General features: G+C 43.1%; 1 protein-coding gene across 1 annotated transcript in view; it reads left to right on the top strand.

The window, feature by feature from the left end:
• The window catches only part of LOC147891759 (SH3 domain-containing protein), a 78,296-nt gene that overhangs the window by 24,264 nt on the left and 37,306 nt on the right, over window positions 1-16,726 (top strand). Inside the window, exons 3-7 of the mRNA XM_087388445.1 lie at window positions 3,405-3,527; window positions 3,645-3,714; window positions 3,822-3,970; window positions 5,378-5,479; window positions 5,588-5,788. Of these exons, the coding sequence (XP_087244571.1) occupies window positions 3,405-3,527; window positions 3,645-3,714; window positions 3,822-3,970; window positions 5,378-5,479; window positions 5,588-5,788 (645 nt within the window). The remainder of the gene's footprint in view (window positions 1-3,404; window positions 3,528-3,644; window positions 3,715-3,821; window positions 3,971-5,377; window positions 5,480-5,587; window positions 5,789-16,726) is intronic.

Genomic DNA, 16,726 nt, shown 5'->3' with positions numbered 1-16,726 from the left:
CAGGTTTCATTCATGAGATACTCAGACACCGCCAGAGGATACTTAGAGCACGGATACAAGAACATACTTTTTCCTTGGCTGATCCCTCTCAGAGCTCTATCACAGAGTTTTTTCAGCCAGATCACATGGAACCCCGCGAGACGAGGCCTTGACATGATCGTGACCCGGAGCATGTGACTCGATAGCTCAGACAGAGGGTTGACACACATATCACAATTGGGGACATCCCCTCCCTGTTTAGAGTTGGAGCCCGACCGACAGGGGTCACAGTAGCTCTTGGTTAGACACAGAGCTACGACCAGGAAACGTGCCAGAGCTGCACCTCTGGGTGGCCGACATCACTCGATCGCCGATTTCATGCCCCCATTGCCTCATCCACCCTGATGTCCTGATGATGATGATGAGATTGATATATAGTCGACCACCGACATGACTATGTTGTACTTAGGACTTAGTACTACCATTCTGCATTCTTTGCATTTTGCATTTTGTATTGGTGTGGATGCTCGATTAGTAGCTCCACTACCACAGCTCGTTGTACCGGGTTTTTCAGAGTCTCATAGACCCATTGGTCTTCCGAAGACTTTAATAAGCTTTCTTTCTTTCTTTCTTTCTACACACTTTTTTTTTTTTGGGTGAAATCTTTCTTTCTACTCACACACACGCACGCATGCACGCACACACTCATAATTTGCAAATCTCTTTGCATTAGCAAGCGGCTGCATTGTCCATTATCTCAATCGTTTGCATTTGGCAAAACTTAAGGTAGTGCTCACGAGTACTTGTACTCACTTGTTTGTTTATTTTTGTTTAATCATCTTCTTCCTTTCTTATTTATTTCTTGTTATCTTTTCCTCCTATTGTAAGCACTGGGTTTGCCAAGAGACACAGCGTGTCTTTAGAAACCCAGTATAGCTGCTTATGCTTGGGCATTGATGATGACCTAAGCATTGCTTTGCTTGCTAGGTATGCCCACCTTTTGTTTTTAGAATTTTCTTTGTTAGCTCGTTTTCTTTTCTTTCGTTTTTATGTTTTGTTTTCTTTGTAGAATTTTGGACTTTAGAACAACAGAAGTCTGAATTTGTACAATTGGATACATTCTAGTCTTACAAAGGTATATATTTTTTTCAAGCAAGATTGTACATTTCAGTTCTGTTCTTTAAACTCTATAAGGTAAAGCAATATTGTCATGGGGGCATGAAAAGTCATGTATGGCTACGTCCATAGACAAACCTGAGACGAGTTTGGCCGTCGGGATTGGCCTAAATGAAGTGTCAACTTCCTAGAAGTTCGTAGGGGCACATTCTAGGTGCACCCACTAGGACCAAGGTTAAAACTAAGGCATTCTTAGAGGGGTCCAAAAGTTGGGCCCACGGGGATTCAAGTGTGTCATTGGTAGAGTTGGTTAGAGCATTAATGAGGTGCCATGTGGCAACCTCACATGCATCCCACCTACCATCCTTCCCCAATGTTTGAACTTTGGAAGAAAAAAAGTGATGATTTTTGGTTGGGTACGTTTTTCAAAGCTCTCTCTTCTCAAGGTGCTGTAGGGATTCGTACAAAAGGCACGCATTTCAATGCTGCCTTAATTGCTGCTTTCTTCACGCGTCCCGAGGCAGTCTGTACGGTTCTACAGGCACGTCTTCTTTATTGTTGGTACATAAGAGGCGCCTCTCCAAACTAGTACAGACTGCTGGCGCACAGTTCGAGGTGCATTTAATGCACCGCTCACTGCTGTACGGACTGTATGGAAGGAATTGCTGCTGTCCGGATTTGTTAGCACGCACGTCGAGGTGTTTTGGCTGCTGATTGGACTTGCTTCCTCCTGCCCGGTGGTCTTGTGTACACCTGAACTTTTTCATCCCCTTTCTTCTGAGCTTCCAGTCTTCACATTCTCCCTTTTTCTCCCTCTACCCCCATGGTTGGAAATCACCTGCACTCTGCTGGCTGCCGGGACAGAGGATAGGTGCGAGAGCAGAGCTTTCCCCTCTTCCACGGACAGCGGTTACAGTCGTTCTGACTTCCCCTTTGCTTTCCATTTGCAATTTTCAAGTTCATTGCGGTGCATTTGTTGTTTGGAGCTTCCTCTGGACCTTATAGGCTTGAGAAGACACTCAGTTACAGAGGGTGTGCCTGGGAGAGTGCCAGAGGGGCAGTGTATTGCGTTTGGATGCCTTGAGGCTGCTTGAGGTTTTTGGGAAGTGTATGGAAGTCTTGCCGCTCACAGTTGGTTCAGTTTCTGAGGCATGCCTTAGTTTCGCCCTGACAGGTGGAATCTAGTGGTGTACTTGAGCTTGATGCCCTGAAGCCAAGGTCTGGTCTGACAGAGGAACTACAGGAATCACCAGTACAAGGGCGAGCCCTTGTTGTAAAGCATTTTTTATTTTCAGAAGAATTAAATAAATATTGAAAGGTGCGCCAAGGCATTTGGGGCTAGTGGGTGACTCGTGTGATGTTTCTTTGAGCAAGGGCACTCTAGCCTCCATCCAGTTATTCTCTTTTTATTTCTAAGTTTTTTTCAGTGGCAATTAACTAATGGAAGGGATTGGGAATGATGCAATGCAGCCGTAAAAGGTGTGAATACTAGGATAGTTACGCTTTACTGCCCTTTAGTTAACTGAAGGCTGGATGCAAATTTTCTGCATGCCAAGCAATCTTTCCCCTTCCCCCTTGAGAGAGCACTGAGAGGTTGTAATGTGAGCATGCCAAAAGAGCCCTAGATGGGTACTACTAACACAGCTCTCTCAAGAGCATGTGTCCCCTCCCTCTATCCTAGATTTACAACCTGTTATTGTCTTTTGTCAAGAGGCCAGTGCTGTGCAGTTGATTGAAAAATAATGTTGGGACTTGTTTTGACAGCAAGCGGCAGCAGAAGCTGCTTGTACATTAGTCTCATCTCCCTCAAGCCATGAATAACTGACTTTCCTGGAATCCGAAGCAGTAACTCTTTCTTTTGTGCCTTTAAAGGGGGTTTATGTGTCTTGTATACATTGCAGTTTAGCCCTTTGTGGTTGACTTCATGGAATATTCCTAATTTTTTCACAGCATTAGAAGTTCTCTTCGGTAGTATTTCTAGTGCAATAGTCATGCTCTTTATTTGCCCATGACTATATCATTATTTGATTAGTTTTAGTTTTCTGGTCGCGGGATACTCGTAAGTTATGGTTATGCATTTCAAGCTTTCTTGACTCAGAGAGAAGCACTATCACTGTGACACTATATCCCTAATGTGAATGGATACTCACTTGCTTTAATAACATACTGGCTTTTTCGTGCAAGTATCGTTTCAAACATTATTAGCGATAAACATATGAGTGTTCAAGTTGAAAAATATGAGTAAAGGAAGTGCGTATCTACTAATGGGCACCATAATGACGTGGTTGGGATATGGTGGAGCTTTTCAGGCTGTCCTGAAGCAATTTACAGGCTATACAGGCTCACAGGGTGCTGATGTTATCACTGATGAAGCAGAGTTTCAAAGACATCAGCAACTGGAAAGGCTGTATGTATCTACGAGGGCGGGCAAGGTTGGTTTTGCATGTGTTTGACAAGATTATGACATGCATGTCTCTAATCTATCTAAAATTATTTCCCCCCTGCTTTTCTCCTTGAGCATAATGGTTCACAGCTTGTTTGTCTTGCAGCATTTTCAAAGAGAGATTGTCAGGGGAATTGAAGGCTTTATCTCAGCGGGATCAAAACAGCTTGAAGTCTGTACGTTCTCATGATGGCCTATCAACTGTAATTATTATTGATACCTTAAGTATTGGCAGAGGTAAAACTTTGACTTGTGCTTATTTGGTTTATTCCTTGAACTACAGCTTCAAAGTTGGCAGAAGATTGTTGTAAATATGCAACAGAAGGACCTAATGCTGCTGGGAGTCTTGCAAGATCTGCCAACTATTTTGGTAATTCGGTACTCCATATGGAGAAAGAAAGAGACACTTTGCATCGTGCTCTTGGAACTCAGGTAATCTCCATTCTTTACAAAATTGATGTTGTCAGATCTCTTGCTATGAAGAGAGGGTGCGTGTAGGGAATACTTATATGGATGAATGATCAATGGACATGTCTTGAGTGAAACCATCTAGGGTTCTGGGCACATCAGCATCTCTAATTCCTGCCACTGACTGTCAGCTGCATAGATGATCAGAAAACCCTTCATGGTAGTCTTCTGCCCATCTTTGCCTGACCATACTTGCTAACTCTATCAACGTAAATATGCTAACTCTATCAACGTAAATAATGATCTAGAATGAGACATCCATGTGTAGGGGCTTAGCTGCAAGCTTTGCTGGCATGATATCGTACAAGGTGCATCTCTTCGTTTGGATCATACATGAGAGAATATAGGGAGCATGAGAACTTGAAGTAATTTTGGGAGTCTAGAGGTCACACCAACGTGTATACAATGAGTAGAAGCGAGGTTTGTGTAGTCCTCCCCCACATCCTCCTTTTTTAGCCCTAAGCTGCCAAAATTCCTAGTGCTACCTGCACTAACTTAGCTTACTTTCTGTTTCATTACATTGAGAAACTTTTGTAAAGTCTCCTGTACTAAATATCTCTAATTCATTGTCTCCACTTGTAGTTCTTAAACATTTCTAACTGTTTTGTAATTTAGTATTCGTTTGTGTTAAAAAAGCATTGTCTGTTCAAGGTTCACTCTCTAAGATCATTTTTAATTGGGATTAAGTGAATTGGCCATTTTACATGAGATTCTCTGCCTCGATGAGCGTGTTTAGTTAATAGTGCAACGCTCTGTCAATCTCAACATAGAGGCACTTGTATGACCTGATAAGATTTGTGCAGTCTGGTGGGTAACTATTTTCTGTCAGTAACCTTGTGCTTGAGTGCAGACACCATTGTGCAATCCCTCATTACTCTTTTGTTTTCATGGGTCTATGAGAGGTTTTTTATGTTGGACAATATCATATAGGAATCTACATCTAAAGGCCCTTGGCTGTTGAGATCACTTCCAATGTTCTGAGACACTTGATGGGTGAAGTGTAAGGCATCTATCCTTGCTCCTTGTTTAGCTAGATCTATGGTACCCTCACTTTCTTAAAATAGCAGATTCCAACATTGCGAAGGCTGTGATTTTGGGCACTAGAAGATGAGGGCTCTGGTTGCTTAGCAAGAGAAATTGTCTATGGTGTCTTTTTAGTGAGTCATTTGGACCTGAGATAGTACATTGTAATGTGCTGGGTGTTGAAGTGATATCAAGTAATTTTTTATATTTCCTTCCTTTTTGCTTTGAGTTGTATTTTCTGGGATCTTTTGCGTGCCTCGTATATATTGGTGGTGCTTGTGAAAAGGTTTGCTTTTATTCTGCATGATGGCACTTGTATTGATCTAGAGATGTGCATATGGTTGTTAGGTTGCGGAGCCATTGAGAGCTATGGTAATGGGTGCTCCATTGGAGGATGCAAGGCACTTGTGCCAGCGCTATGATCGATTGCGGCAAGAAGCAGAAGCTCAGGTGTCAATAGTGCTGTTTTTCCCCATTGAATTGAACAAAATCATGTGGCTTATTATTTATCTGGAATCTGGTTTTATGTCTTGGTTAAAACATGATCGAGGGAACTAGGCAATTGAGGTTGCAAGAAGACAATTGAAATCCAAGGAGGCTGGTGGAAATCCTGACAATGCTTTCAAACTACAACAAGCGGAAAACAAGCTCTCGGAGCTTACATCAGCAATGGCCACTTTGGGAAAGGAAGCAGCTGCTGCTATGATTGCTGTGGAAGCTCAACAACAACGCCTTACTCTTCAGCGACTCATTGCCATGGTGAGAATTAATTCGGTGGCTTTTACTTGTCATTAGTTGTCTTGAAGGGAACATGGAACTTAAGATACGAAAGAGGGGCAGGTGGGCATGTATACGTGTGCGTGCACGCATAACATGATAATTTATAGACATGTCCTACATTTAGGGTTAAATTGTTATTGAGAAGACTATCCATAACTGATTCAAGAAGTCTATCAAAACTAGTCAGATGCCAGTATATATACATCATGCCATGATGGCCAATCAAAGTGACATAAGTTGTATTACATCAATGTTGGTTCTTGAATTCTTGAATAAAAGCAACGCCTTTTGGTAAACTACTCATGTCCACACTTTTCCCTTTTCTTGATTCTTCTCAAACTCCTTGGGTTTTGCTTTAAGTGATAGACGGTAGACACCAAAGGCCATTGGTTTCAACTTCCTCATGTTTTTACCTATTGAGTCGATAGGCCTCCAACTTGCATAAACGAATCAGTCATTCTCTTCTATCTTCTCTACAATAGAATTCAAGTCTATATCTATTCAAAACAATTTCGGAGGAGGCTCTCCCTTTACCTTTGGACTCGCAAATTCTTTGAATTTTCATCCAAGTGGTGATCAGCTGTCCAGCTATATCGAAATATCTTACGCGGGTGCGAAGCCCCAACAACTAAAAGTTCTCAATAGTGTGTTTTATTTAGTAATTTTATTCTTTTCATTTTGTTTAATTATTTTTATTTTTCATTATATTTATTTATTTGTTATTATTATTATTATTTTATACATTTTTAAAAAGTGAGCTTTTACTTATTGTTTTAGGTTCTCTCAACACTTTTTTGTGATCCTTTTATTTATTTCAACAATCATTACTTAGTTCTTGTCTTTGGTAGTGTTGTTCTCTTCTCCACTTTTATTTTATTTGATTTTTTCTTTGTAACTTTCCTCTTCTCTTTTTCTCTTTTGGTCCTTCTAGGATTAAAGGCTTAAATTTTGTGTTACCTCATTTTTTTAATCTGTTGTTTCTCTTTTATTTTCTTTGTAGAATCTTGGACTTTAGAACAACATAAATCTGAATTTGTACGATTGGATATATTCTAGTCTTACAAAGGTTTATTTTTGAAACCAGATTGTGATTTAAGCTTTCTTGTTTTCACATTGGCCTTTAATGCAGCGACCATTTGTGCCAACAGACCTTTCAAAGCTATACTTTGTGTCTTAATGTCATCATTCTATATTGCAACCTGAATGATGCAGTCCAAGAGAATGGAGTGCTGAAGGTGTCCTTTTGCAAGATCAAAAGAATGACTGCTGCCTCTTCCAAACAAACTATTGAAGTAATGTGTACTATCAAACAAATTCTTATTGCCAGATAGCTTAAGAACTCGAGCTTTGGATGTTTCCGTGAGTAAAGGTGAGCGAGTAGCTCTACAACAGAAATAGAGAAACTACTATCTAAAGGAGTATTATCGATATCAATACAACGTATCATCATGAAAGTAGCAAATAAATCTTGTATTAATTGATATCCAAAATACCTCATTGATTAGGAGGGAGTATTGAGCATGTACTAGTAGGGCCACTAAAGCCACAAGCCTTAGGCTTGGGACAAGTATGGGAGACTTGTCAGGAAATTCTAGTTTGGAACTGTATATGTAATTGCATGTTGTAAATGATGTGTTACAAGGGTCGGACGTGCCTCCTTTCTATAGTATAGGTTAAGTCTATAGCCAAGTGTCCAAATGTTGTACAAGTAGGGGGAGCAAGATGGATCCAGAACAAACAGCTCTGAGACCACTGTCGGGTACGAGGGGAAATGGAATGCAAGAGAGCAAACATATCTGAAAGAACTGAAAGTACTTGCAAATGGATAATAAAGAAAGTACAATAGTGGCCAACATATGGTCCCAAAGTCAATTGGTTGACTGAGACTAGTCATAACTAGCCTACAAGGCCATACTAGGGCTAAGGGCTAATCTACGATTTTACTATGCTTTATACAAAGATCTGAAGTTTAGAATTAAAAAGCTTATGGCTGAAGTTTAAGCTGAGATTTGACAAAGATAGATGCTAAGTGCCAAAAGTTGAGAAAACAACTTTATGTTTTGACTTTTTGTGGCTAAATAATAAACATCATGACATTGATTCTAAAAAGAGAAGATACACAAAGGTCATAAGTGTCAAAGATGTTTGCTCTTGGATAGATTTTCTTTTAGATAAACTATACATAACAATAGGTGATGCTTTGTTTCAACAAATTATAGGAATCCCTATGGCACTAATTGTGCTGTCTTTTTAGCAAACTTTTATCCTTTCACGTATGAATTTGAGATTATGCAATGTCTTATTTCCATCAATACCTGCCCTATCATTTTACATAAGCTTAGCCAAGTTGGGCGTTTTATAGATGATTTATTTGTTCAGATTTTCCTGACTTTCAAGATTGTATGTACAAAGACCAAGTGCTTTTGGAGAAAGCATCTATCCTCATGACTCTTGTGAACTCAAATGCACTTCAAGATGGGATTCTTGTGTTTTCTTAGATCTTAGGCGCTCTCAATTTGCCGTAGGATTAGAGGTTGATATATATAATAAACGTGAACAACCTGAATATAGTGGTTTACACATTATAAAAATGCCTCACATTGACTCAAACATTTTTGATTCGGCATAATATGGAGTCATTTCTTTTTCCTTTCCAATTCCATAGGTTTTCCCACCTTTGTACAACTAAGGAGTCGTTTATCGCTCAACGTAGTAACTTTTGCCAATACACAGGAGGTATAATCCAAGAAAAATTAATGAAAAAAGTCGCACAATCTTAGATATGAAGTCTTTTATCTACGATGTATCTGCCTCAGGCATGTTTAGAATGATTGAACATAAGCTGAAAACAAAAGCGGGGAGCTGAACAATGCGTTTTTCTTTTAGTTTCAAAAGAGATTTTGATTGAGCATGCATGTGCTTTCTCAGTTAGGAATATAATTTTGCATCTTTTTTCCTAACTTCGCATCTTTGTGGGAAGTGTAAGTGGTTCCTTTAGTTTTTAATGTTTTAAATAATTTCTATAAATTCTTTTTTCCATCCTTAAATGAGAGAGAGAGAGAGAGAGAGAGAGAGAGAGAGAGATTTGATTCCTGTTTTTAGTCGATTTTGTTTCTTGATTTGTTTGTTTATTTTTGCTTCGTCACCTTCTTCCTTTCTTATTCCTTTCTCTTTTGTTTATTTGACGTATTTTAGTAGGCATTGTGTTTATTTGACTATAGTAAGCCTATAGTCTTCAACCAATAGAAAGGGAACTTGAAAGTTGAGCTTAATGTCCAACATGTATGGTATTCCCTACAATGAATCCCAAAGGTGTAGGGGATTTTGAAGGCTTGAGATTAAAATCGATTCTCTAGGAAAAATCTAGATGAATAAGTTAAAACGCTAACTTCATTACTTGATAATCAAGTCTTTAAAACTCTAGCGGGAATGGATATTAAAAAAATAGCCCTTAAAACATCTATACCTAGTAGTGTTCCATTGTTGCCTCATGGTGACATCACTTGTCTTTCGAGTAGTTGCAATAGTGCTCGCGTTCCATTGTTGCCTAATGGTGACATCACTTGTCTCTCGAGTAGTTGCAATAGTGCTTATAAAGAGTCTATAAAACCACCCTTATTTTAGTGGAGAGGAGCGGAGAGGAGAATGATGTAAAAAACGATAACCCTTTATATCTTCCTCCGTAATTGACAAGATTTTCATAGGTTGAAATCTATCCCTTTTGATTGCAAGTTACGAAAGCTAGTTTGTCTTTAGGTAGCCAATCATGTAAGTGGTGGTGTTGGAAAGGTCACCTCCCCATCTGTAAGCCCCCAAATGAGGAGAGCTTGGGGGAGGGAGACCTAGGGCAACACATGCCCAGAAAAGAGACACATGGGCAGGATAAAGACTGCCATATGGGCGTGGATCAGATCTGGGACAGTAGGTGCCATTGTACGGCTCTTAACGGAGAGAGACACGTGGCAGGAAGCGGCTGGAGAAGGCCAGCCAGGTGGCACAATCTTTGGTGTAGGCTATGGGCCTGGAAGAGGTGCTGCAGGACAAGGAAAAAGGCAGGGGTGGTGGCCATGGCAGGCCAGCCACACTGGCCTTAGATTGACCTAAGGGAAGGGCCCAATGTGGGCTGCCCTTTGGGGCCCAACGGGCCTGGCCTTAGCCCTTATATAGGGCAGGAGGGGGCTGCAGAAGTCGGCCCAGTAGGGGCCAGTAAAAGTTGGCTGAGGGGGGCGGCAGAAAGTCAGCCACTTTCCCCCTGTAGTCGGTTGGTTTGGGGGGGGGGGGGGGGGGGCTCAGCCCCTATAAAAAGAGGCACTTGGGCCTTATAACAGCAGAAAGGAGCAGCAAAGCACCATCCTTGGGCCTACATCCAGGAGGAGGTGAAGGAGGGCAACTGTTTGCTGCAGAATTAGCTCAAGAGTGAGGCTGAGACCCAGGCTGGCTTCTAGGGCAGCAAGGTGCTGAGATATGGACGAAGAGTCTACATATGCTCAAGGTGGAGCACGCGGGCTCAAGTTTTAGAGAAATCCGGCAGATAGTAGAAGTACATGGTGGTAAGATCAAAGGACCACACTTTGGTGGACTTTGGATCTATCTCTCTTTGTATTGTGTCATAGTTTTGGACGGAAATATATTCTTTTGGTAGCTTCTATATTTAGCGGAATCATTGTCTATTGATGAGTGTGTACATCTATTTGAAGCACATAAGTTTAAGAAGTTTGTGATTCCACTCACCACACACACTGTGGCTATTCTATCAGTCTTCCGCTGTGCGTACCCTCTATTGGTTGATTTCTAACAGGTGGATGAACTTACATGATGATAATCGAGTTACAAGTATCTGGTTGGAATTTGAGAAAGCTTTTCTCAAAGAGTTCTTACTAGAAAGTGAAAATAAAAGTCATGGGGACTATGGGATTATATAGTATGGGAAAGTTTGTATTGAATCAATATATTGCGATATATCGTGTGGTTATTTGTATGATGGAAGGTGACTAATGAGGCTTAAAAGGTAATTGTAAGATTGAAGTTTGTTCTTTTGCTTGTTTAATAACTTGTTAGATTAGATATATTCTAATCTTCTAAAAGTATACATAAGTATCCAATGCCGTGCATTATTGAGCTCTCTGGTCAGTAACAACTAGCTAAATATTTTAATAAGATAGACTTAATGTTTCGAGTATCATCAGATTTGGATCCATCTTGATGTAAGATGAGGTTTAGAATCGAGTCATTACCACTTTAGGGTAATGATCTTTATGCTCATGATTTAGCATTGAAATGACGTTTCTTTTGGTTTGATCTTGTGAAGAACTCTGTACTTATGAGATGGTTGCATGGTGTTTTGTAACAAACTGTTGCATGGAACGTTCCATTGGTTGTTTTGGTCGTGCTTAGCACGACTTTGGGACACGTTCATGGCGTTCTAGGCTAATATTCCTTGCTCATTGTCACTTTCATGCTCAAGGTGGATTTACCTTGCTTAGTCATGACGCTCAAGCACTGCCATGGTTGAGCACATTGTCATCTGAGGGTCAGCTGAAGGCAAACATCCACATGTGGTGTCGTCATAATAGGCCCAAGAGTAGCACACATTGCTCTTGCATGTTCGTCATGTCACCCAAGAGTAAAGCTCATCTCATGTTGCTCAACACGCTACTCAATGTGAGGCATAGTCGAAAGCAAACCCATGTTGCTCTTGGATATTCGTCTCCTCACACAAGGGCCAAGAGCAAGCCATGGTGCCATGATCATCATTCTAAGTATCCTTTGTTCATCCACATCGTTGCTGCCCAAGTCCCAAATCCCTTAATGCAACATTCGCTACAAACTATGCAGCCTACAATCTGCATGCAATCTACAGACTACAGTACCTCGGTACCTACCTTAGCATAAGGTAGGATTCCAAGAGTCCAAGGCAATCTACTGTGGTGAGTAGTCATGACAGTAGCTAGCTACCTATGTGTGATACTTGGGTCCTTCAAAAGGTAGGTGTGTAAGGCAAATCGTCAACAACGCAAGAAGTGTCTTTGAGAAGTGCATAATAATTTTCATTTTATGGATATTGATTTCAAGACTCCTTTTCTATTTTTGTGCTGCTTTAACGTACACAAGATTTACTGTTTGCACGCTTCATCTTGTACAAGTTGCATATACGCAATGCATGCAATCCCGATTGCTTGCACTGTGCATTGTATCTACTACTACAGAGTTTGGAGTGATGGCTCCTCCTTGACTTGATGCTCAATCCCCTTCGTGGAAGGAGGTTGATATTGAGAATGTCGAAGAGCAACTTGTAGGAGGATCACAAAAGTGGAAATGTTGTTATTGTGGGCAACCCAAGATGGGTAGTTGTGTTAGAGTACAAGAGCGTGTTGGGAATTTAAGGCAAAGGCATTAGTGTTTGCCCTATTTGCCCTTAGGTGCACCACCTCCAAGCAAGAAGCTGCGGAGGCCACATCATTTCAGTGCAACTACTTGTTTAGGTGCTGTTTCATCTTCTATTGATATCACTACACCGGGCTTTGGGAAAGGAAGGAAGAAAGAAAGAAATTTTATTAAAGTCTTCGGAAGACCGATGGGTCTATGAGACTGTGAAAATTCTGATACAACGAGTTGTGGTAGTGGAGCTACTAAACGAGCATCCATACCAATGCAAAATGCAAAATGCAACAAATGCAAAAATGCAGAATGGCAGTACTAAGTCGTAAGTACAACATAGTCATGTCGATGGTTGACTATATATCAATCTCAGCATCATCATCATTATCATCATCATCCCCAGCAACAGCAAGATATCACGATGGATGAGGCCGTGGAGGCATGAAGTCGGCAATAGAGTGTTGTCGGCCACTCGTGTTAAAGCAAAGTTACGGCATCATCAAAATAACAAGAAGCTTGATGAGAAGGGAAAGTTTTATGCTGCTTATGATGAGGTAATGTTGGCTATCATCCAAGCAATCAAAAAGTTGCATCACAATCTTTATCATTGACACTTGAACAACTCGTAAAGACTTACAATCACTACTTAGTCTTATCCTTCAAGGACACACCATAACTCTTCCATTCCTTTGTGACAACAACCAAAGCCTGCTCTATATTTTGTTTCTCCCGTTACAGAATCCTAGTTCTTAGAGCCTTGTACGATGGAGTGTAGGACTAATGAAAAGCTGCAATTACTCTGACCATATCGCAAAAATATGGACTATAGACTTGGTTTAGAGAAATGTTCCTACAATTAAAAATATGCCCACTGGGCCACTCCATCATCCATTTCTTAAGGTAGCCTCCTACACGAAGGGTAGAAGATACAAAACCCCTGACAGCAAAGATTGACATACTTATGGAACTTGCTCTCATACGATTTCATGACACTCAGGCACAACTTTCAGCTCTACGACGCAGGTCAGTCCCTCGAGATCAGCCAGTGATCTCTATGGATGAGGACCTCACACCTCTACAAGTTGAGGAGAGGCGCTCTTTGCTGTAGCAGCGGGATCAGGCCCGGAAGGAGGGGAAGTGGGCAGTGGTACGAGAGGGACGACTTCTTACAGGCCCCCGCAGGACACCTGCCCCCTCCCCTACATAGGGAAGCAAGGTCTATAAGACTCAGATATCCAAGACCCTGTCCTGCACCATTTGGAACTGTAATGGTACCTTATGGTCAGAACCAGGGAACTTCTCGGAATCCTATACAGGCCACGACATAGTCTTCTATGCAAAGACACATCAGAGTCCACAGCGCCCTCTTCCAATAGTCAGCGGATATACATGGGAGTTTGCCTACAGAGATGAGACGAGGGGTACAGGAGGAGTTCGAGGTTCAGGTGGGGTTGCAGTCCTTTTCAGATCCACACTTTGGGGGATCATTTCAATAGAGCAGAGAGATACACATTTCAGATTTCTTTGGATCTGGATATGACACATGGACAGCCAGGATCTGTTTGTCGCAGTTTGCTACTTCCCCCTGGAGACCTCCCACTTTGCCAGAGATATTCAAGGTGATGATGAGACATCCCCATTTGCTGCCCTTTATCAGTCCATCCTTGACTTTTCTAGCCGCGGAGAAGTCCTTCTAGTGGGGGACTTCAACGCGAGGACAAGGGCCCGTCAGGTACCACTTCTTGACTTCAGAGATGATTGATCCCTCTCAGAGCTCTATCACGGAGTTCTTTCAGCTAGATCACATGGATCCCAACGAGATGACCACTCTCGCCTCTGTCCCAAGCTCCTTTGAGATGATGACCATGTAAAGCGCTCTTCTTGTCATAAGCTCTGATGCCATGGCTTTGCTTTAACATAGCTCCCACACCTTCCGCGAGCTCCTTTGAGACGATGACCATGTAAAGCTCTCTTCTTGAGCAACATCAGTGAGAATAACAATCCTTTTTGCATGTTTCTTAATAGTGTTAGAAGAAACTAGACACCTAGCTAGTTTCTCCATGCAATGGAAGTATGTATATGGTGTATGCAATGGAAGAATCTCGTGAAAAAGAAATGCATACACTCTCTTGGTTTTATTAGAGTCACTTGCATGATTGCACTATTTATTTGGTTTTAAATACCATATGCGTATGTGTGTGTGGTTCATCCATTTGAAAGGCTTGTTGCATGTATGGCTTGTGTGAGTTGCCTTGGGCATTTAAGAAGGGGTTCTAATCCTTGAATAGAACTATCATTGCTTAGGAGGCATGGACCCTTGTGTGTCTTTGGATGTTTGGATCTTGTCACGAGGGTGTGATTTCTAGTGCATGCATGTTGGCGTGCATGTGGGCAGAACCGTGGGAAAAGAAGGGGCGTGGTCAAGGCTTATGCTAGAACTTCTAGCATTTGTGCCTTGGGGGAAAATGAAAGGTCTAGGGCCAAGAGAGACCCAAAGAACCTTAGGATTTTAAGTGGGTCATTGGAAAAGTGGTGGTACGACTTCACGGGCTGGACGGTCTGCACGCGATCTTTGGCTGGAGCAGCACATCTTTTCGTGGTTGTACCGTACGATTGTGTACGGAACAGCGGTACAATTGTGCGGAACATTTGTATGATGTACGGGCTACGTATGGAGCCGTGTGAAGTTTCGGGCAAGAAGAACGTACGAAGGTTGGTACGTGGACTGGTCAAGGTCTCCAAGGCTGCTCAGAGTTGAGGTCTTGGGCTGTTTGTACGGCAAGTTTGGCCAAGTTGTGGACTTGTGGGTTGTTTGTACAGCCAGCGCTAAGGAGTCTCCCGGGTTGTTAGCTCCATTGATGGAGGTCTTAGCTGCTCATAGGGCCAAGTTCATAGCCCATGAATTGCTCCGGAAGGGGCCAAAAGAATACAAAAATGATTCCCAATCCCATCATTCCAAGGAGGACGCAAGTCTAGTGTGGGCAAAGCATCGCCCAAAAATTTGGAAAAATCAACAGCTTCAACCCATATTGGGCATTACATAACATAGGTCCCAAAATACAAAGGCAATTTTTTTTTTTTCCCGAAAAAACAATGCTAATTATATTACTTCGAGAACAAAATACAAGAGGTCAGCTTATAGCTGACGGGCTGCGTTCACAAACCGGACGCAGCCCTAAAAGGTAGCATAATAAATCATACTCTCACGGAGGGATATGCTGAGTGTGAATGAACAGCCATCGGGGTGGTGAGTAGTGCCACCGAAGGCCCTGCGTAGTCTGCTCGAAGAAGAGGCTCTGTGTGTCCCAAGCCTGGAGGAAGCGTCTCCGCTTCTCCTGACCAGCCCGGGAGTCTCCCTGAATCTGGTCCCACTGGCCTCTGAGGGTATGAATAATCTCACTCCAAATCTCCACCATGATCTGGGCAGTCGATAAGGAAGTGCCACCGAGGATCTGCGCGCAGCGCGAGGTCCAGATGTGCCATCCTGTAATGCTACTGATAATCTCCCAGAGTGGCTGCCTCTCCCGAACTCCTGTATCAGCCTCTGCTAGGTGCTGTGGGATACCCTCGAGCGGCCCCCACGTTCCCTGTGTGATAAGGAAGGTGGGGTCCTGCTGGCATGCCTCGAACAAGTGATGAAGACCAGGTGCGGTGTTGCACCAACAGAACGCGCCCCAAGTGATCACTCCTAGCTCTGGTGCTGCGCGGGTAAGAATCCCGAAGGTCCACCTCCACACTTCCTGGGCGCGCGTGCAGCTCCACAGGCAGTGTTTTGGTGACTCCTCGTCCGCATGGCAAATCTGACAGCAACCGTCCTGGCCTATCTGCCTCAACCAGCTCCCCACTGGAAGACCTTTGTGGGCAAGAAGCCACAGGAAGTATGAGATCTTCCGCGGTCGCCAGCTCTCCCACAAGGCCTTCCAGAATGCCTGCAAAAAGAACCTGGAAATACCCTGTGCGTACCAGCTAGGTCGCTGGGTGGGGGGGCGGCTCTGCATCCTCCCGAGAACTCGCCTGCCCAGAGTCGTGCTGTAAGCGAAGAAGGAAGTCGGCCCCTGTCTTGTCACAATCTCTGGCCACCACCACTCTCCTGGGTCCCACTCAAGCTCTGACAAGGCCCGCCCCTCCCATAGCCAAAGACGCCAAAGCTGCAACTGGTCCTGCTCGATACTAGGGTCGGTACGCCAGACCTTCCCCAGAAGGCCTACGACCCTAACCCTCTGCCACGGGAGTAGGGGGTCGATGAGAGCATCCTCTCTCCTGAGTCGTCCATCCCCTGAAACCGCGAAGAAGGCGATAGAGGAGTCATCCAAACGTCCTGCGACCACCAGTGGGATGCCACGGGGGGTGAACTGTCCCAGCCAACGGGTGTCTCCAGGCATGAGGACCTGAGGCTCAGGTGGAGCCAACCAAGCGGCTGGGATCGCTCCGTCAATCTCCGTGCGTCTCGCCTGGACTCCACGTGCACCTCCAGCTGCGACTGCAAGATCGGTCATCTCCAGATGTCTGTACGTATCCCTCCAAACTCGAAGGGACCGG

This window comes from Dipteris shenzhenensis, chromosome 17 (assembly GCF_047967505.1).
Source record: "Dipteris shenzhenensis isolate YYH24624 ecotype China chromosome 17, Dip_SZ_1.0, whole genome shotgun sequence".
Lineage (NCBI taxonomy): Eukaryota > Viridiplantae > Streptophyta > Polypodiopsida > Gleicheniales > Dipteridaceae > Dipteris > Dipteris shenzhenensis.
Note: the sequence above shows the minus strand (reverse complement) of the source record. Positions and strands in the feature narration are given on the sequence as shown.